Source organism: Dipodomys ordii, unplaced genomic scaffold (assembly GCF_000151885.1).
Source record: "Dipodomys ordii isolate 6190 unplaced genomic scaffold, Dord_2.0 Scaffold46, whole genome shotgun sequence".
Taxonomy (NCBI): domain Eukaryota; kingdom Metazoa; phylum Chordata; class Mammalia; order Rodentia; family Heteromyidae; genus Dipodomys; species Dipodomys ordii.
This window is the reverse complement of record NW_012267262.1, coordinates 13,496,911-13,518,226: the sequence shown is the minus strand read 5'-3', so window position 1 is coordinate 13,518,226 and position 21,316 is coordinate 13,496,911. Positions and strand designations below refer to the sequence as shown.

Here is a 21,316-nt window from a genome sequence, read left to right as displayed (position 1 = left end):
ACTTTTGGTTTTCTGGTGGTTAACTAGAGATAAAAATCTCTTAAGACATTCCAACCCAGGCAGGCTTTGAACTGTGATTCTCAGAGCTCAGCCTCCTGTGTAGTTAGGATTACAGGCGTGAGCCACCGGCATCCAGCTTAGGACATTATTTTTAAATAGATGTGAGAGAGAAACACTGGCTTAATTCTCACTGGCACAATCTGGGATGCAAATAATTTATTCTCTTAGACAATTTAATCCAACCGTGTAAATCTTACAAAGTCTTTAATTATGGTAAGGAGCAAAAGGATGACATGATCCATTTGAATGTGTGTATTATAATGTGTCACACTTGCTTTTTTTTCATGCTTGCTTTTTGTTGGGACTAGATTGCACACATGCATGCATGTGTGGTGTGGTGTGTGTGTGTGTGTGTGTGTGTGTGTGTGTGTGTGTGTGTGTGTGTGTTTACAGTCACAAATGTATTCCGGTGTAAGGTCTTAATTAAAGCTCTGAACCTATCAAAATCCCAAAAATGTAAACATATGAAACAAATATGTACATTCACTCACAGGCAATGATAATTAGAAAGCCTCAATCACTCTAACATTTAGGAGGACCTAGATGAGAACTAAGGGTACAGACTGACCAGTAGGAACAGTTAGGATGCAAGTTGCTAGAAAGCTGGAACCATATTAAAGTTGGGGAAGAGATACCTGAAGGTCCTTGAGGCTTCGTGTGAGAACTCACGGTGAACACAGGGGTATCAGAAAGGAAGGAACTGTATGTATCCAGCCCAAGGAGGAGTTAAGCTAACAATAGGGCAAGGTAGAGTAGATTTAATGTAAGTAGATTCAATGTCTGTGTTTATTGTTACTATGAAACATTATATGGCAGGCAAAAGGAATCAAGAGGTCACAGCCAAGGAGAAATCTTTATACTACTTTGGAATTTTTTTGTAAGAATATATTCTTTATATATATCTAACTCATAGAATTTTTTTCAGAGCATTTAAAATAACGAAGAAGCAGGATACTAGTTACTCAGACCTATAATTCTAGCTACTGAGGAGGCTGAGTTCTGAGGATTTCAATTTGAATCCAGACCAGGCAGAACAATCCATGAGACTCTTATCTACAATTGAAGCCAGAAGTAGAGCTATGGTTCAAGTGGTAGAGTGAAAATGCTCAGGGATAGCGTGAAAGCCCTGAGAGAAAGGAAGGAAGAAAAGTAAGGGAGGGAGGGAAGGAGGGAGGGAGGGAGGGAGGGAGGGAGGGAGGGAAGGAAGAGGAGGAAGGAGGAGGGGGAAGGAGAGGGAGGGAGGGAAGGAAGAGGAGGAAGGAGGAGGGGGAAGGAGGAGGGGGAGGAGGGGGAGGGAGGAGGAAGACAGAAGAGGAGGTAGCAGGGGAGGGAGGAGGAGGGGGAAGCAATCCCATAAACATGCAGTGTTTGGCCACAATCAGATGACCCTGGGAGCAGCTTTGTTTCTGATGGGCAGTGCATGCCCATGTCTTCACTCCAGGCTCCCCGCTGCTGAGTGAGGACTCTAACCTGCTTTCGCAGAGCTCCTGCCAGAACTCATTGGGCCCTGCACACTTCATAAAGCCCCATAAACTATAGCTGGACATTACAGATTTACACCTCGGGGAAGTAGAGAGCAGAAGGTGGGTGACAGCCGAGAACTCCTGAGCCTCTGGCTGTGAGGAGCACGGTCAGGAGAGTGGCCAGCAGGGACAAGTGGGGCTGGCTGGAGAGGCCCCGGCACTCACTGCAGTTCTCTTCATCGCTGCCGTCAGGACAGTCCTCGAACCCATTACACCGGAAGCGGCCGATGATACAGTGGATACCGCTGGCACAGGGGAAGAAGGTCGGGCCGCATTTTGATTTAGCTTTGGCTGCAGGAAGAGAAGAAGACAAACAGTAAGACGAGAGGAGACAGAACTCTCTGACCATGACCACCTATCCGGCTCCCTGAATGTGTAAATGTTTCCTGTTAGGTTTGCCTCAAAGACCCACAGAGGAGGCTCACCACCAACAGCCAGCCTGAACCCCTAAGTAGCATCCTCCTGGAAGAGAATGGCCATGCTGCTGCTTCCAACACCCACAGGAAGTCAACCACAGCCAAGCAAGTGTCCAATCAACAGTATGAAGAGGCAGATGGGACAGTGATGGACAGTGGGTAGAGCCTGCCTCTCTAGGTGCTGAAGGACCAATCAAAACACATTTCCTGGGTGTCAAAGCAATGGCAGTTGACATGCAGCAAGCGCTCACCATACCAGGTGGTGTGCCAAGTGTTTTGCATGGATTATCTCATTTAATCTACCCAGCAGCCACCCAATGGGGAAGTGCACAGAAAAGCTCAATGTGATACTTCCCAGATTGCCAGCCTTACCAAGTCCTGCTTGGAATGGTCTGTTCTTGCTTGGCTAGAGTAGAGAACATGCATTTCAGGAGGGTCCCTACTACCTTAATTGGTAAAGGTAGCCTCAACTGTTGATGCAAGCAGTGCGTATACTGAACACAGGACTTTCTTTTGGGAGCGAGGAGTTGTGGGGGTGGGGGGCTTCTAGGCAGAGGGTACCATGTAACCAGCCTTGGATTAAAAACTCAGAGAACCAAATCTCCAGTGAGCTTCCCTATTGGACGTTCCTTCACACTGGCAGTACAAGCAGATGCAGGGGAATGAATGTGTCCTGTATGCTGCAGGTAGGAGAAGACCTGTTCTCAGCGTTCACCTCAAACCTTATGGGTTCTGCTTCGTAGCTTTCACCACAGTCAGTCAGGGTCCTGAGGCCAAGCAATGCGTTGAATACCAAGACTTCCTAGAAAATGCTAAGCCTGGCAGATCCTGAGGACCCTGGTGCAGTTGGACATGGTTCCTGACTGCCCCTCCCCCCCCCACACACACACACTCTGAGCTAGATGTATGAATGTAGACAGGGACAATGCTCAGACCCTAAGTTCAGGCTTCAGAACAAGCATTTAAAAAAAAAAAAAAAAGGCTGAGGAAAAGCCTAGTGACCGTGCATAGAGAGAGAGGTTTCCACTCACCCCTCTGGGAGGAGATGTCTTTACTGGGAGACTTTGCCTTCCTACACCAAAGCCACCACTGAGTGACACTGAGGAAACCTCATTGCAAATTGCTGATGTCCTCTGGAATCTGCTGTTTTGGGAGGTTTGGAGCATCAACCTTTGGAAAGTGGCAGATTCAAATAGCCTGGACTAGAGTCACCCCCAGTCTGCTTTTGGCAATGCCATTTAACAATGCAAATCCAGCTAGGTGCTGATGGCAGGGCTCATGCCTGTAATCTTAGCTACCTAGGAGGCTGAGATCTGAGGAGAAGAATCAGCAAAATGCTGGAAGTCGGTGTGATTCAAGTGGTAGAGCACCAACTCTGATGCGGAAAAAAAAGCCCAGGCAAAAAAATGCAAGGTGAGGTCAAGGCTTGATGCTAGCACAGAAAATAAAAATGTCCATTCTCAGCCACGGACTTTTCCCATGAACTGGGGATGGCAGAGGGCACCTGGGTTCTGCTCAGGACCCTCTGAACTCTATGGCAGGGCACGTGGGGCAGTGAACAGCTACTGACCTGCCCACCCAGCTTCTGGCTTCCAGGCTTCCCTCCGTGTGCCTCCTGTGATCAGCTGCTACCATCTTAGCAAATGTGTGATGGTGCAAATGTAAATCATAGCAGGGCCAGCTTCCTGTGACATAAACAATGACTGAGCGCCGCCTGCCAGGCAGGACATACTATTAGTCATTCCCACAGAGGAGGCACAAGCTGGTTAATTGAATGGAAGCTCATTAATTTACAATCATGCATAGTCTCCTTCTTTTTTTTTTCTTTCCTTGATTCAATTCCCGAGAGACCCCAAGAAAAGGGGCCAGGCATTCACACACAGTGAGATTAAAGGACGATATTCTTAGGGGAGGAAGACAAAAACACGAGACCTACATGCATCTGATCATATAAAATATTTATCAAAATGAACTCCAGGAAATGGAAACACGCCCCCCCACCCCCCACCTCCCACCCCCCACCCCGCTTTGTTGCTGTTTTTGTTTTCTTTTCCTTTTGTCTTGTTTATTCACTGATCTGTCTTAGGGAGGGCAAGGGGGTGGGGTACAGAAATGGAGGGACAAAGAGTGAACAAATGCAGTAGAGGCACTCACTGGATACTATGTTGAAAGTGAACCATACAACCTGTGGGTCCGGACACACAAGGGGAAAACTGGGACAGATCAAGAGAAGGGATGACATTGTTCAGAAAGAAATGTACTCTTTGCCTGTCTTATATAACTGTAAACCCTCAGTACATCACCTGTACAACAAGAGAAAATGCTTAAAAGTAACAATAATAAATAAAAATATTTTTATAAAAAGGAAGGGAGGGAGGGAGGAAGGAGGGAAGGAAGGAAGGAAGGAAGGAAGGAAGGAAGGAAGGAAGGAAGGAAGGAAGGAAGGAAGGAAAAGGGACCGTGACACTGAAAGCCTATCTTCTATGAGGCAAGAACTTTCCAGGCTGGCTCTTCCGCAGACATCATGCCTGTGGCTCCCAGACTCTCTGGGAAGGGCTCAGGGCAGCTTCCCTGTCCTGAGGATGTGAGCCCTTGGATTATGGCAGTTTTCCCCTCTCCACTTCCAGCCTCACGCTATAGAGCTGGACAAGGCTGTTCCATGGGTCTGCAATGTTCAGATAACACAGACCTGTGTGGTATCTCTGGGGCGACCGCTCCATCCTGCTGGCTACTGCACATCCTGGAGATGTGGCTCTGCAGGGCCTCCCTCCTATTGAGGTTGGCCTCACCTATCCTGCCTGTGTGGGCCTAAGACAGTCCAAACAACTAGCCACAGGAGCTCTGAGCTCTTCTGCAAAATGACCACACTTGTCTTTATAAACATAAGACTTGGCTCATTGTAAAAGATTTGAAGGACCCATAAAATACAGGGACCTGAACCTTGCTTTTACTACTTAACACGGTGACACCTTCCCATGCCAATAACAACTGGTCCTGGCCATCGTGTTTAATGATGGCTGAGGGCTGTCATTACTGTATCTGTGAACCCATAAAGACATAAGGTCCATCACTGATGGATAGTTGGAGTGCTTTCAATAAACAATGTACCCCCTGGTATGTACACTGCTTTTCCTGCTGGTACAGTATCTTGTTGAGACACAGTTGCTAGGTCTAACAACAGGCACAGTTTGCATTTTGCTGCCCTTTGAGGTCATCGACGGTGACTTTCCCAAAGAACTGCATTTTGACCACTGATGCTACGAGAAAACAACTCCCACCCTGGATGGTGTAAGGTGGGCTAAATTATCCCCTGGTAACACACAGCCCAAAGTCCCTCCTCACCTCTTTAAGCTGGTGCTTTACTGCTGCTCTGCTCTGCTCCTCTCGATCTGTCTCTGTCTCCTTTTGCATTCACACCTGTTTACTTATTGCTCTGCAGAGTGGGGAATTCCTGTCTGGCCAAGGGAACTATGACTCTTCCTTTTATCTTTCTAAATGTGCACCTGGTACAGGGCATCCATCTTGGCCAGGATTGGTGTCCCTGGGCTACACGAGTCACAGCCTGAGGCAGAGTGCCTCTTTCTCTGGAAGATGCTGCTCTAGTTCACTTTCTTGGGCTGCACACTGTCCTTGGTCTAGGGTGTGACAGACAGAGGCAGCTTCTCCTTTCGAGGACTGTCCTACTTGCCACTGTTTCTCCAGAATGTTCTGTCCTCTCAGGAAGTTCTCCAAGGGGCAAGTCAGTGTTGCACCTTTAGCAGAATCCTTGGTGTACTTTTAAAAGTGAAGTTCCCAGGCCTTTTGCCTAGGAGGAGTTTTCGTTTTTACTAAGCAAAAAAAAGGAAGGGTGAACATTCTTGTTTCAGTCTGCCTGTGGCTTGGGTGTTTCTCCTGGGGGTTCCTATGCTGAAAAAGCTTGGCCCATTGGGAGACGGTGCCCAAAGATGGATCCCTTGGGACTTGATTAGGCTTAAATCAGGTTATGAGAGTGAGGCTCCTGTGGCTGAATCCTGGTGGCTGTAAGGATAGGGAGAGAGAGGCCAGAAGAGACACTCACATGTGCCTGTCTCTTGCCTTGTGATACTGTGTGCCATTTTAGGATTCTGTTGACAAAAAGATGCTGCCAGGTCGCTACCAGACATATCCACAACCGTGAACCCAGATCAACCTCTTTTCTTTGCAAAGTGACCCAGTTTCAGCTATTGCATTATAGTAATACAAACCAGACAAAGAAATCCTACTGCGACTGATTCTATTTATGTCTTACATCCGCTGTCCGTCTGACTTCCTGGTGTTTGTCACAACACAGACCAGAGGCCAGTCCAGGTATCAAAGCTGGCTCTGACACTGTTCCATGAAGGCAAGTCTAACAATGGCCTCTTAGAGTGAAAAATAACCACGTGGAGAACATCCCCAAGCAAACTACAGACAGGTGCTCTCTTCTCCCATATGTATGCACAAGAATCACAAGGATTCAGCTTTAACCACGGAAGCTGTAGACCCATAGACAAATGGTGGTTGTCCTAGCAAAAGGTCCTTTGAAATGTTAGCAGTTCTTATACTCTGTCTCCTTCCTAAGAATTTATACTCTACCTATACAGACTATTTTCAAAAAACAAAAACAAAACTCTGCCCATCTTGGCAGATCACAAAATGTTCCTGAATTCTTTGCGGGGGCATTAAGTCTTGTGAAGCCTCTGTGTGTAATGCACAGAGTGCCCTGGAGGGGGAGCTAGGAGACACCTAATCTCAACCAGATGGAGGCTGATGTCAGGAAAGGCTTTTCCCAGTGAAAGATGGCCTCAGCTGTGGTACCCCACCGTTAGCCAATGCAGAAACCATGTAACGTTTCCTTACTCATCCAGTTATGCATTCCACTCACTTTAATTCACAGACTGTTTGTAGAACACCTGCAGGATCCACAGGACCCAGCTAGGCTATGTTTGAATGTTTAGAGCATGGAACTGTGATATAAAGAATGGTCCAAGACAAGGGAACAGCAGTTATGGTAGCCCAAAGGCAGGAGCAACGTGGACCCAGAAGAACAGAACGGATGTCAGTGTCGGCAAAAATATTTGCTATCTTCTTAGTTAAGATATTAATTAAACTGGGTGTAGTGGCTCAAGCCTGTAATCCTAGATACTTGGGAGGCAAAGATTGGGGATCAAGGTTCAAGACTAAACTAGGCACAAAGGTTCACAATAGTAGCCGGGTACCAGTGGTTCACGCCTGCAATCCTAGCTACTCAGGAGGCTGAGATCTGAGTTCGAAGCCAGCCTAAGCAGGAAAGTCCATGAGACTCTTATCTCCAATAAACCACTAGAAAACTGGAAGTGGCGCTGTGGCTCAAGTGGTAGAGGGCTAGCGTTGAGCTTAACAGCTGAGGAACAGTGCCCAGGCCCAGAGTTCAAGCCCCACAACAGACAAAAAAAAAAAGTTCACGATACCATTTCGCTCAATAGCCAAGAATCCTGACACACACTTGTCATGCTGGTGACAAAGGAAAACACAAATAGGCCAAGGCATAAGGCAATATAACCATGTTGAAAATAACCAATACAAAAAGGTACTAGAGGAGTGGTTCAAGTAGTAAAGCACCTGCTTAGCATTTCAAGACCCTTTCAAAACCTCAGTATTTCTTCCCTTAAAAAAAAAAAGTATTTCTTTTAAGACAGGCACTGATGGCTCATGCCTGTAATCCCAGCTACTCTGGAGACTAAGATCTGGGGATCACTGTTCAAAGCCAGAATGGGCAAGGAAGTCCATGACATTTATCTCCAATTAACCACCAGAAAACCAGAAATGGCACTGTGGCTCAAAGGGGTAGAGTACTACCCTTAAACAAAGGAAGCTCAGGGACAGTGCTGAGTTCAAGCCCTATGGCTGACAAACAAAAAAGTATTTCTCATAAGAAAAATGCTATGAACCAGCTGCAATTCACCACACTCCAAAGGCATATTTGAGAAAACGCAATATAAAAGTCGAAATTAGGGGGAAAGTGATGAAATTGACATAATTTAAATAACCATAAACACCTCACTAAGTGAATACCCAGGGCGCATCCATCCGGGGCTAGAATTGGTGCAAACAGCAAAGGATGTGAGATCATTGCTACATTCAGTCCTCCAGCTCATTTTCTAAAATGTCAAACTGTGGCTCCTCTCCAAAGTCAAAAATGCCTTCATGTTGGGGACATGAAAGCATAGGGAGGAGTTATAAAAATAATGGAATGTTAAAAGGTAATCTGCCTGGATTCCCTCACAGGGAGGTGGGGGAGAGCTTTTATTGTGATCCCAAAGCAAGTGACTAACAGCCCAGAAAGCCAAGCCCACTGCTGGAATTCAAGCCTGGTTGAACTCATTTCTGCCGGGGTAAAAAAGCCCTCAGCTCATCGCATTGATAGAACTCCGCACGACCACTGGCCCAGACGCCAGGCTCTCCTGATCAGATACGGCATGTGTTATTGCTTCCCAAAATAACCTATCAGCTGCTTCAGACGTCCACTCTGGGGAGCAAAAGAGCAACAGACACAGCTAACTGGGGCATAAATATAGAACGAGGCATGCAGTCAAAACAGCTTTGCCAGAAAATTCCCTAACGAAAAGGTTCCTCTTTTATGCCTAGAATAGGAGGTGTGGATTGAGATGGCGGAAGGGTTCGGGGCTTACAATGTCTGGGTATCCATGTGAGCTCCACCACCTAATCATTGAATCTTGGGACCCAGCATTCCCCTCCCTCAGCCTCAGTATCCCCACTAGTACAAGAAAATAAAGCCATTGCTTTCTACTGTTATTGCCAGAAATTAAGAATGGAGGGTTCAGCCGGGAGCTGGTGGTTCACCCTGTAATCCTAGCTAGTCAGGAGGCTGAAATCTGAGGATCACAGTTCAAAGCTAGCCCGGGCAGCAAAGTTTGTGAGCCGCTTATCTCCAATAAACCAGAAGTGGCACTGTGCTCAAGTGGTAAAGCACTAGTCTTGAGCTGAAGAGCTGAGGGAAAGTACCCAGGTCCACAGTTCAAGTCCCATGACCGACAAAAAAAAAAAAAAAAAATGGTGGGCTGGATGTCATTAGCCTGCCCAGGTTCAATTCTGGCTCTACCATGTCCTGTTTGTGTGATGCACAGGAAGTGGTTTGGCGGCCCTGTGCCTCAGTTTCCCCACCAGGACATGGACACATTGACTATCCACCTCTATGGGTTGCTGTGAGGTAAAACAAGACAATATAATAGCTATCTAGAAGTTTCTCTGCAACACAGCATTAGCTATGATGGTCCATACTGCATTAGTCATTTATATATATATATATATATATATATATTCCTAGCTATTATTGTTAATTACTGTGCCATAAAGCACAGTAAGACAGCATTGTTTAATATTTAGTTATGTATTATATAGCACATTATTAACATATATAGCATAGACAGCATATTATCATATCATGAGTTATTATTAGTGTTATCACTTATTAATAGTAGTTTTTTCAGTTTCTATCCAGTAATGGCTGCTTAGTTGTACACAGGAAATGGCCACAGTGGAAAAGGACCCAAAATAGGGTGAGATCTGGGGGAAATCGGGCCTCCTGTGGCTGGAAGTGGGTCTAGCAGACAGGAAGGCGTCAGACTGTACTTATCCTGGGAGCTAGCAGACATCTTAATAAGAAAAGCAATGCGTCAGATTTGTTTTTAATGGAGAAAATTGTTATGGACTCACAAGGATATTACAAGACCATGGAAACCAAGGAAATAGCCTCCGTACTTGCCAAAAAGCCCTTAGGAAGCTGAAAAAAAAGACAAATCTGTAATATTCTTTGTGCTTTTAGTGGAAAGGGCATTGTAAACTATAAGAGAACTCCAAGTGGGTACCACTGTCCTTTAAGGTGGTAATAAGGAAGCCTAGCACAGGTGGCTCACATCTGTACTCCTAGCCACTCACGAGGCTGAGACCGCAGGAAAGTCTATGAAGCTCTTACTTCCAGTTAACTACCAGAAAGCTGGAAGTACAGAGGCGGTTCAAATGGTAGAGCATCAGCTTTGAAGGAAATAGCTAAAACAGCATTCAGGCCTTGAGTTCAAGTCCCAGTACCAGCATGAAGGAGAGGAGGGGCAAACCAAGTAAACTTGGGACTAGGAAACTGCTATAACCTACGGGCTTTTTAGGTTACTATTTTTGACTACTTATAATACATATCCATCTGTGCATGGGAGTGGGTCTGTATGCTTCTATTTATACTTCAATGAAAATTCCAGAGACTCATAGCAGGACACTAAGACATCCCCAGCTGATGTTTCTGCAGACAAATCTTGAGAGACAGACAGACAGACAGACACAGAGAGACAGAAAGACAGAGAGATAAAGAGACAGACAGAGAGAAGATCTAAACGGATAACAACCAAGTGCGCCTCAGATAACTCAGCCCAGAGGCATTTCACTACTTGGCGGAAAATCTTCCTGACCATGGCTCTGAATCCCAGGATTAAGAACAGATGTGGGAACAGAGATGTGAACAGAACAGAGGATTTCCCACTTCACAAATGGAGCACTCCAGTAACAGTGAGGGAGAAGTGATAGCCGGGGAATCATCTGAAGGAAGGGAAGGAGTGAAGAAAGAAAGAAAAGAATCCAGAGTAGGAGAGCTTGTGGGAATAAGAGGCAGTGTTCTCAAGGGAATGAACTCAGAGAGAACCTGTTCTCCATCACTTCCCATCTGACTAATGAGGCTCAACTTTGCCAAAGTGTCTCCATCCTCTCCTAGCCCTTTTAGCCTCCAGTAAAATTGAGGTCTTCACCCCCACCCCACCCCCAGTTTTAGGGCTTGAACTCAGGGCCTGCATACTGTCCCTGAGCTCTTTTGCTCAAGGCTAGAGCTCTACCACATTGAGCCACAGATCCACTACCAGTTTCCAGTGGTGAACTGGACATAAGAGTCTCATGGGGGACTTTCCTGCTTGGGCTGGCTTTGAACCTTGACCCTCAGATCTCAGCCTCTTGAGTAGCTGGGATTATAGGGAGAGAGCCACTGGCACCAGCAGGAAATTCATTTCTGATTAACTTTCAGGAGTCCTCTCTGAATGCTTTACCCTCCCAACATCACCTTGCCACTCAGACCTCACCCTTGATCATTACTGCACCATGGGAAGCAGAGAAAGGCCCGCAGTGTGGGGGAGAGGAACAAGGGATTCCATCAGAGCCCCCATCTCCAGGGATTGATGAGGTCCCCAAAACAGGAAGGAGAGCAGCTCCACCCTCTGCTCTGACACATTCTGACAGTCACGCTACAAGTTGAAAAGATCTCTTTGAGGAACACTGGGATTTACTACAAATCTTGGTCCAGGAAAAGTTTTCTCTGACACATCCAAAAGTTTCTAGATGCCATTAACACCAGTCATAGAAACGGGGTAATCCTGCAGCTATCAACTTCTAATCGCTATAGGCTAACCTGATAAGACGACAGAGCAATTGCCAGCTTCTAACTCATCTAAACAGAGCAGTGACTCTTGATCTGGCTGGACATTAGAACAGCGTAATAGGTTTGGAGAAAAACAAAAACCAAAACTATCCCAAATTATTAGAGCTACAGTAGCTATACTAATATCAGATAAAACAGAAGACAAAAGTCTCTCTGAGGCAAAAATGGAAAAATAAAAAAGGCAAATCTACCAGGAAAATATAATTATATACACTTGAAGTCAGAGCACCAAAATATCGATGGAGCAAAATCTTACTGAAGTGAAAGGGAAATGGACAATTAAAAGCAAACATAGAGCCTTCAACACTTTTAGTAATGAATAGAACAAGCTGACAATCAATAAGGAAACAGAAGGCAGAGACAACACCAGAAACAAATGAACTAACAGATTTCTCTAGAACACTCCACTCTACAAAAACAGAATCTACACTCTTCTCCAGTATATACATGAGACATTCTCTAGGTTAGACCAAATGTTAGGCCATGACGCAAACTTCAACAAATCTAAAAACAATGAAATCATAGCATGAATGTTCTCCAACCACATGGAGTGAAATTAGAAACCAGTAACAGAAGGAAATCTGTGAAATTTACTAATCTGTGGATATTAAATAACACATTCTTTAAACATTCATGGGTCAAAGAAGAAAGCATAAACAGAATTAGCAACTACCTAGAGATGAATGAAAACAAACTAACAAAAACAAAGCAGGGTTGAAAAAAGAAACTTATAGCTGTAAATGCCTATATTGAAACGGAAACTTCCCCCTCTCTTCCTCTCCCTTCCCCTTCTTCTCCCTTCCCTCCCCCCTTCTTTCACACACACACACACACACACACACAATTAGAACTAACAAACAAGAGCAACACAGTTTCAGGATACAAGATGAATATATAAAACCAATTATATTTATATACTCTAGTGACCAACAAGGCAAAAATGAAATAAGAAAAAAAAGTCCCACGTATGATACTGTCAATAAATTCAAATACTTAGGAATAAATTTAACAAAAGAAGGGTAAGACTTACATGATGAAGACCATAAAAACATCATCAAAAGAAAACAAAGGTCTAAACTAGACATGATGGCTTATGCATACAATCCCAGCTACTTGGGAGGCAGAGATTGAGAAGGCTGTGGTTTGGGGAGGGAGGGAGGAATTGGAAAGACTTCATATAACTCAATAAAGCTGGATGTGGTGGTGTGTGCCTGTCATCCAAGCTACACAGGAAGAGTAAGAAGAAAGGTGATAACCAAGGCTAGCTAGGGATAAATGTGTGACCCTATTTTAAAATAACCAAAACAGAAAGAGCTGGGGGAGGGGAGCGTGGGTGGCTCAAACGGTGCATTTGCCTACCATGTGCAAGGCCTTGAGTTCACATTTCAGTACTATTAAAAGGAGGAGGAGGAGGGCCAGGGGTGGGGAGAGAAGAAAGAAGAGGAGGAAGTGGAGGACGAAATAAAGACCAAAGAGGATAGAAGACAGAAGAAGAAATAAACACCAAAATAAGCAAAAAGACATTCTATGTTCATGGACTAAAGATTTAGTATCTGTAAGGCAAGACTCTCCAAACTATAGATTCAATGCATTCCTATCAAAACTTAGCTGACCTATTTGCAGAAACTGACAAGTGATTGGATCCTACATTCATATGGAAATGCAAGAGAGTCAGAATGCACAACACTATATTTAAAAAGAAGAATAAAGTTGAAAGAGTAGCACCTCTCCATTTCAGAATGCCTTACACAAAGCCAAGTAATCAAGACATTGTGGTATTCAGAACAGGGGTATACATGTGGACATGTGGTTCAACACAATCTTTTAAAGTTAGTTGAATTTGTGACCAAGAGTACCAAGAAAATTCACTAGGGAAAAAGACAGGCTTTTCAACAAATGGCTGGAATGATGAATATGGACACATTCCACTCAACGGACGATTGGTAATGAAAAAAGAGAATGAAGGACTAATTTATGATACAACATGGATAGACCTTGAAAATATCATGTGAAGTCCAAGCGGCTAAACAGGAAAGACCACAAATTGCAACCCCACTTTATGAAATGTCCAGAAAAGGTAAGTTCATGGGCAAAAGGCAGGTTAGCAGTCCCCAGAAGCTTGAGGGAGAAATGGGGGAATGGCTATTAATAGGTAGAAATAGAACTTGTTCTTGGGAGGAAAATGGTCTAAAGTAAGATAGAAGCAAAACTATGCAGCTCTCTGCCATCACCAAATGTCAGAAATGAGACAGTTGCTCTTCTATAAGAAGGCATTTCACTTGCCAAATTTCTACAGGTCTTCTCTCCAAGCAACATGAACTCATGCTGGGGGATGAGGGATGGGGGATGGGGGAAGGCCCCATGGTACTCTAGCAGAGAGAAGACCAGGAATGCTGTTAAACAGCTCAAAGAATATAGAAAAGCCCACTTAACTAAGTCTTGAGCATGAAGAATCCTATACTAAAGCAGGATCAATAGTCTACCCCCGCTCCCCACCAATTCTGATTTAAGGAAAAATGCAAGCAATATTAGTGATTAAGAATAAAGTGGTTGCCAAGTACCTGTGTCTCACGCCTACAATCCTAGCTATTCAATAGGCTGAGATTCAGAGGTTTTCAGTTTGAGACTGCAAGACTCCAGTCAGAAGCCAGCATGGGCAGAAAAGTCTGTGATACACCATCTCCAAAATAACCAGCAAAAAGTCAGGCTGCAGGCATTGCTCAAGTGATAGATGCCAACAAGCTGAGCAAGTATGAGGCATTGAGCTCACACCCTGGTAACCAGATAAAGGGAAGGAAAAAAGAAAAATGAAGAGAGTGAGAAGGAAACAGGGAGGGGAAGAAGAGGAAACAGGAGAAATTCAAACTAAATAATAATAAACTAGGGGGAAATCAGAATGAAGTGTTAGACGTTAAGTATAATGGTTCAGGGCTATAATCCTAGCACTTGAGAGGCTGAGATTAACTAGGATACATAGCAAGATCTGGTCTCAAAAAATATAACTAAAAAAAGTGTTAGGATTCTCACTCACGCCTGAACCATGTGCTGGAGAAAGTTACTAACTGTTTTGGGCTTTCCTCCTTCATTTGTAGGTGGGCTGGTGAAATGGCCCTTACAAAGAGACTGGGAAGATACCAGAAACCAGTAAGGCTTAACTTTTATTATTAATAAAACTCCCATGGTGACTCAGTAGCAAGAAATGGATGGCTAGATTGTCTTAAAATAGCATTATCTTATCCAGCAACAGTTAGTATATGAAGTGGGACATTTTATGAGCCAAAATGTAACACAAAGAGTTAACAGTTGATATTCCTCACTACTACATTATAATCAAGACAAAAGAAGGACTGACCAAATACCCCGTTGCCATAGTAACAAAAGTTTGAATGGGTCTGATTCATTTTCTTTCCAGTAAATGCTTTATATTTGTCAGACTGGGCTCTATGTCCAAGCCCCCTGCACGTTGGTGAAGTATTTTCTTCTTACTAAACCTAATATTATTCTGAGGCTTGAAAACCAATTTACCATAGTCAAAATTGCCACCAAAATCAGGAGGAGTTGACAGGCAGTCATTTTCTGTGGGTCTCTGTAATGGAGCTCAGTAGTTAGTAGGGTATGGGGGTGGCTCAGTAAGACAAATTAAGCCGGCTTCCAACATCTGCACTGGTACAAGATTTCCTTGTTTCTCACTGTAACTGGGAGAAGAGGAAAAGACAAGAACATGTGTGAAATGTTGATGCTCACATCTCAGCCTTTATGAGCCTTACTCATTTGCACTCCACCATACACTAGCTAAGAATGATTTCTAAGCAAAGACATGGAAAAACTGAGAGATGACACTCTTACACAATTATTTGTTATAAATTTGTCGTTTACTTTCACACAATGTTTAAATTGACTTAGGAAAAAGAGAAAAGAAATCCACTGAAAAATGAGGGAAATGTTGCCAGGTACCTCACTGACAAGCTCATGCCTGTCATCCTAGCTACTCAGGAGGATAAGATCTGAGGACAGAGGTTCAAATTCAGCCTGGGAAGAATAGTTAAGTCAAGGAGACTTTTATCTCCAATTAACCACCAAAAATGCCCAAGGTAGTGTGGTGCGTCAAGTGGTAGGGCACTAGCCTTGAAGGGGAAAAAAATAACTAGGAGGGGAAAACTGGGAGAGAACAAGAGAGGAGTGACATTATCCAAAAGAAATGTCTTCTTTATCAGACTTAGGAAACTTAACTTCTCTGTACATCACCTTTATAAAAATAATAGTAACCTTAAAGGAAAACAGTATGTTATAGAGAAAGCAGAAGCAACAAGATAGAGGACAAAAATGCATCTCTTAAAGTTATTACATGATTTCTAGCCTCAAGCGCATGCTTTAGTCTGAGTCTCCTAGTGGTCAAAACAACAATAAAGCCTCCATGTGTAGACCTCAGACCAGCATATCTCTGTGTGTGTGGGGGGGGGGTGGTTGTTAGGAATTGAGACAGGAGCCCCACCCATTCCTACAGATTCCAAATCCACATTTTACCAAGAATCCCTCCTCCTAATGCCTTCTTGCCGAATAAAGTTCAAGCAGCTGTGGAGTGAAATGTGACAGGGGTGGGAGGGGGGTGGGTTGGGACCTCAGAAGTAGGGGTGTGAGTCCTGGACAACTGTCAGACATTTTTAGTCAGAATGCCCTTGAGATGGGCATTTTTGTGAACTTTCCCAGGAGACAGCAAATAGTCTCTGAAAGAAACTCTCACCAAGGATCTGATGGTTCAAGTCCCTGATGTACCCTTCAGGGCTGAGGAGCAAAGCTGGGCCTGACTTAGGATATAAAATTTGATCTCTGCCCACAAGATTCCCTAAACCCTAAGAGCACCTCCAAAGAGATCAGCTTTGTCACACACTTACCTGCAGGGGGCAGCAGAGCAAAGCGGTTCAGGGAATCACTCCAGCCAGGTCTCTGCTTCCAAACTATGGCTCTGCCTCAGCTGGTTACTGAACTTCTCAACCTGTTTAATGGGGATGCCATATACATTGCTTCACAGGGAGATGTGAGGCCCCGCATTAAGACTATCCATGCAGAGCATTGGATATGGAGTACAGATGTGTATAGTGAGGTGGGATCTTAGCAATGAGAACGCAGACCGAAAAGAGCCAGAGTGCTCACTCACAGCGTGAGATCTGTCTATGCACCATGCATGATGCAAGCCACACACAGGTATCATTCAGGGCTCTGACTGCTCCCCTGTCTCCCCTGTGCATAGCTGACTCTTCTAGCCCACTGGTGATCTCTGTCACTCCACTGAGACTATGGGTTCCCCTGCAAGCCTAGAATAAAGTATGGACATGAATGCTGTCAAGTGCCTGCTGTTGCTGAGCCTGGGAGCCCCTCAGTAGGCCTTTCCTCTGTCTTCAAATCCAAGCAAAACACTGAGATACAGTGATGATAAAAGTGAGTGTCTAAAGCTGAGTACCAGTGGCTCCTAACTACTCAGGAGGCTGAGATTTGAGGATCATGGTTCAAAGCCAGCCCAGGCAGGAAAATTTGTGAGACTCTTATCACCAATAAACTACTCAGAAAAATCTGGAAGTGGCACTATAGCTCAAGCAGTAGAATGCCAGCCTTGAGCACAGAGAGGCTCAGGGACAGCGCCCAGGCCCAGAATTCAAGCCCCAGGACAGGGGGGGAAAAAGTGGGGGGTATCTTGGGGCCCAAAGTGAAAAGAATAGAACCTAGAAGAATATTTCCCTATGGAAGAATGATTAATCAACAAACAGGAATGGGGTTGGAGGAAGCAGAAAGGGAAAAGAGAAGGCTAAGTGAAATAATCAGGAAATGATATAGAAATCCTGCTCTGTGTGTGTGTGTGTGTGTGTATATGTTTGCACGTGTGCGTAATCCTCCCCTATCAGAGTCCTTGGGAAAAGAAGTCTGAGAGAACAGCAGTATGGGAGAGGGAATATAGGAGAGCAAGCAACCATTTGTCCACACAAGTCTTTATACATAGACTTTGTTCTTTGAATCATTCAACAAATGTTGACTGAGTATTTCATTCCTCATTCCAGGAGCTGATATTGTTTGGTGTGGAAATAAGTGAGCAAAATACACTCAGGCTCTTTCTTGGTTGTCCTGCAGCTTCTAATGTTGCTTGATAGATGGTGCCCATGGCTCTTTCCTGTATCTGCTTATTTACAAGTCAAAGAGTAGGAGCATACTCGAGCAACAAAGGAAAGGGACATCTACCTAGGCAGAGAAAAGAGAAGGAAAGGTTTCTGGGACTAGAGTAAGATAGCCTTGTCCTTTTCTATTGATCCACAGACAGACCCATCCATCCTTCCATCCATCCATCCATCCATCCATCCATCCATCCATCCACCCATCTTAATCCACCAATCCATTTCAATCTAACCACAAGTTCATGATCCATCCAGCTGATCCACTCTGATTCATCAATACCTACCTACATACGTACCTACACATACATACATGTATCTGTTTTCTTTTATTGTTGTTGTTGTTGTTGTTGAAAGTCTTTACATGTAGCCCAAGCTAGCCTTGAACCCACAATTCTCCTGCATCAGCTCCCAGAGTGCTAGGATTACAGGCACGTGCCACTTCATATGGCCCACATTCTTTTTAAGCAGCAACTTCTGTTGAGGTGTTAACAGTTCTGCACTTCCATCGACAGAGAAGTCAAAGAACTTAATGGTGTCAACCATGTAAATAACCAGTATTTCAGGGAGGGTGCCAGAGGGCAGGTTTCTACTTAGAAGAAAGACAAGCCTCACCCAACTAAAATGCTACGCTTAAGCATAAAGTTGCATGCAGGGTCAAGAACAGAAAACAGTTGCCTCCCCTGCTCAGCTGCAGCCCAGCCCCAGTACCCTAGGATACACTAGAATTCACCGGGAGGCATGGTTTCGATTGTTTATTTTGTTCTGGCTTCACTTGAGTCCTCTGCAGTCATCCAGAGGGCAAAATAGCATGCTGCTCCTCTGCAATTTTCCTCAAGACCAGCCATAAACAGAAGACTTCAAGGAGAACTGTTGACTGGCAGGAGAGAAAGTCTGGCAGAATTAACAAATTAAGTGATGACACAAATCTGCCTTTGTACTCCCACTGTCTAAAATGGAAAACAAAATAGTTTGGAAATGCAGAAAATAGAGCGAGAAACCTGGCCCAATATCAACAACAAGTCGCGAGCGAGCGCAGGGAATGCGTGGTTCCTAGATGTGTTGTTTTCAAAGTCCTTTGTGCTTGCCAAAGTTGGGTTCGCATCAGAGCATGACTACACAATCCACTGCTCAGTTTCCTCCAGATCCAGCACTCCCCCCACCTGACAGGGCACCTGAGTGGGCAGCGGTGAACCCCACACAAACCCCATCCACCACTCTGTCTGGGCAGACTTAACTGCTACTGGCAGGGACTCCCTCTAAAGTGGGATCCCCAGCTTCTCCGGGGGCTTGACCATGTTTCTAGTTCCCTCCAAGAACTGAAAAGGCTTGGGCTCTAAACTGTTTCCACCACGCCCATGGACTTGGTCAAAGGAACCCGAAGGGAGGGATTTTAATGGCATCACCTGGAAACCTTGAACAACCAGGGCAGGCCTGGCCTGGCCCCACGACTCAGGGGAGGAGGATTCTGAGCAGATGTTCAACATTCCCTCTGATTGTCAGAAAGTAGTCTAACAGCTTCTGCTGTCACCAGCAACGAATATAGCCATCCACACAAGAGCGTGGAACACTGACTCACATGGCTTCCTCAGGCAGGGAGAGGAAGAGCAGTGTCTCTCTCTGACACACACACACACACACACACACACACACGCTTCCTCAGGCAGGGAGAGGAAGAGCAGTGTCTCTCTCTGTCACACACACACACACACACACACACACACACACACACACACACACACACACAGAGCAACCAGTGAACCCAGGATCTTTTCTTGTAACAGGTAACTTGATATTACATGCAACCTGCCCCCTGCACCCGAGAGCAAGAGATGGGATGGGTATAAGGAATGTTTCTGAGCACTCCTGCATTGGGGGGGGGGGGTGGAAGGGAGCTCTCTTCTGGAAAAGGACAATCATGGAATCTCATATGAGAGAGAGATCAAAAACAAAGAACAAATGGCTATTTGGGGAGGGAGATCAGGGCAAACTCATCCTTTGGTCTGTTTTACCAATGAACTACTAGTGAAAATGTAACTAGATGCAAAGCCTAGTAGATTAAAAAAGAAAAAAAGATAAGACTTGTAGCATCTATGCTTTCAGCATAGAAAAGGGTCCCAAGCCTAGAGTTCCTCACTGCTTTTAGTGTTCCCTTCTCTCTCCAAGAAACACAGATAGAAAAACATTGACAGGGGATGAAAAGGCTCCCCCCATGCCCCCCCATCCCATGCCCCTCCCCCACAGGAGGGCTGGATCCTTCTAAATCCTCACAGATATTCCAAACCATTCACTCATTCACTTCTGATCTGGGATGATTTTCTCTTCACACTTTTAATTATTCGTTATCATCCAAAGACAACCAACTGCTTGCACTTAAAGGTGATGATGTTATTATTAACTATTATGGATAATTCTTAAGAGAAAAGTAAAGGTCAAGCATTGTCCTAAATACATAATCGGCCTACGTGTATTTAAACTGCATGAGGGAGATGCTATTTTATTGTCTCACTACCCCCTTCCCACCCCTTCACAGATGAGAAACCTGAGCAAAGAGATTAAAGAGCATTGCCTGGTATGCAATGAAGTCAGGACAAATCAAGGCGAGCTTGAGCTAGGCTGTGTGTTATAAAGCTTTCTCCACACCAACTTTCATACAAAAAAAAAAAAAGAAGAAGTTCAGCAGGTTACCCATTATTCCACCTCCTGGAGATACCGACTGCCAACAAGGATATAATCTTGTTGCCATTACTTGTTGAGATTCCCAAAGGCTAGGCACTTCTTGCTGAGAATTTCATTTCTAGCTCAGATAAAATCATCTTCTCTCCTCAACATTGCAATGTGAATGTCTGTGATTCAGCCGATGTCTTTAGGAAAAAATATACAGGGAATGAACCTTACAAGCAAAACAAAACACTAACCTGCATCTGGTCACCATCATGTTACTTGGCACTCTGTTCAGAAGGGTTTCTTTTGAGGTCAACACTCTCACTAAGACGCCTAGACCTAAGAGAAGGGAGCACCTGATGGGCTGCCCTACACATAGATGGATGCTGGTGACACAAGATCTTGTCCTGATCATTAAGACTCTCGGCCTACTCAAGACACTTAGACTCTGGAGGCAGCAGGTCCCAGGATCCTCTGGGCTACTGGTTATGGTATGAATTCCTGGGATCCTATTTTGAGGATTCAGTTCCAGCAGGCTTTGAGACAAAGCCATATTAACAGAGGAAGGAGATAGGTGATTTTCCAAACACACTTCTAGGAAACGCTGGCTGGAAGACCCAAGACCTACACTCCATTGTTACACTGAAAGCAAACTTTCTTTTCTTCTTTCTTTCCTTCTTTCTTTTTTTCTCTTTCTTTCTTTCTTTCTTTTTCTTCCTTCCTTCCTTCTTTTCTTCCTTCCTTGCCTCCCTCCCTTCTCCCCCTCCTTCCTTCCTCCTCCTTTCTCTCTCACCCTTCCTACCAAACATGGTGCACAGCTTTATGCTGAACCACCTACAATACTCTTTCACTCTCAGAAAATTGATTAGCCATAGTATTCTGGTTAGCGTGGTCACTGTCAGGTGCCAGCAGGCAAGTATTTGAGGCTGTCTGACCATGACTTTGGTTGAAGAGAATCTGAAGTGAGAGGTAACGATGGACATTTCAGCTAGGCTCTAGGCTCCGGTGCACCAAATACTTCTTGCG

At 44.7% G+C, this 21,316-nt stretch overlaps 1 protein-coding gene across 1 annotated transcript in view; it reads right to left on the bottom strand.

The window, feature by feature from the left end:
• Positions 1 to 21,316, bottom strand: part of Ldlrad3 (low density lipoprotein receptor class A domain containing 3) — a 160,676-nt gene that overhangs the window by 124,204 nt on the left and 15,156 nt on the right. The window contains exon 2 of the mRNA XM_013019527.1: positions 1,749 to 1,874. Coding sequence (XP_012874981.1) covers positions 1,749 to 1,874 — 126 coding nt within the window. The remainder of the gene's footprint in view (positions 1 to 1,748; positions 1,875 to 21,316) is intronic.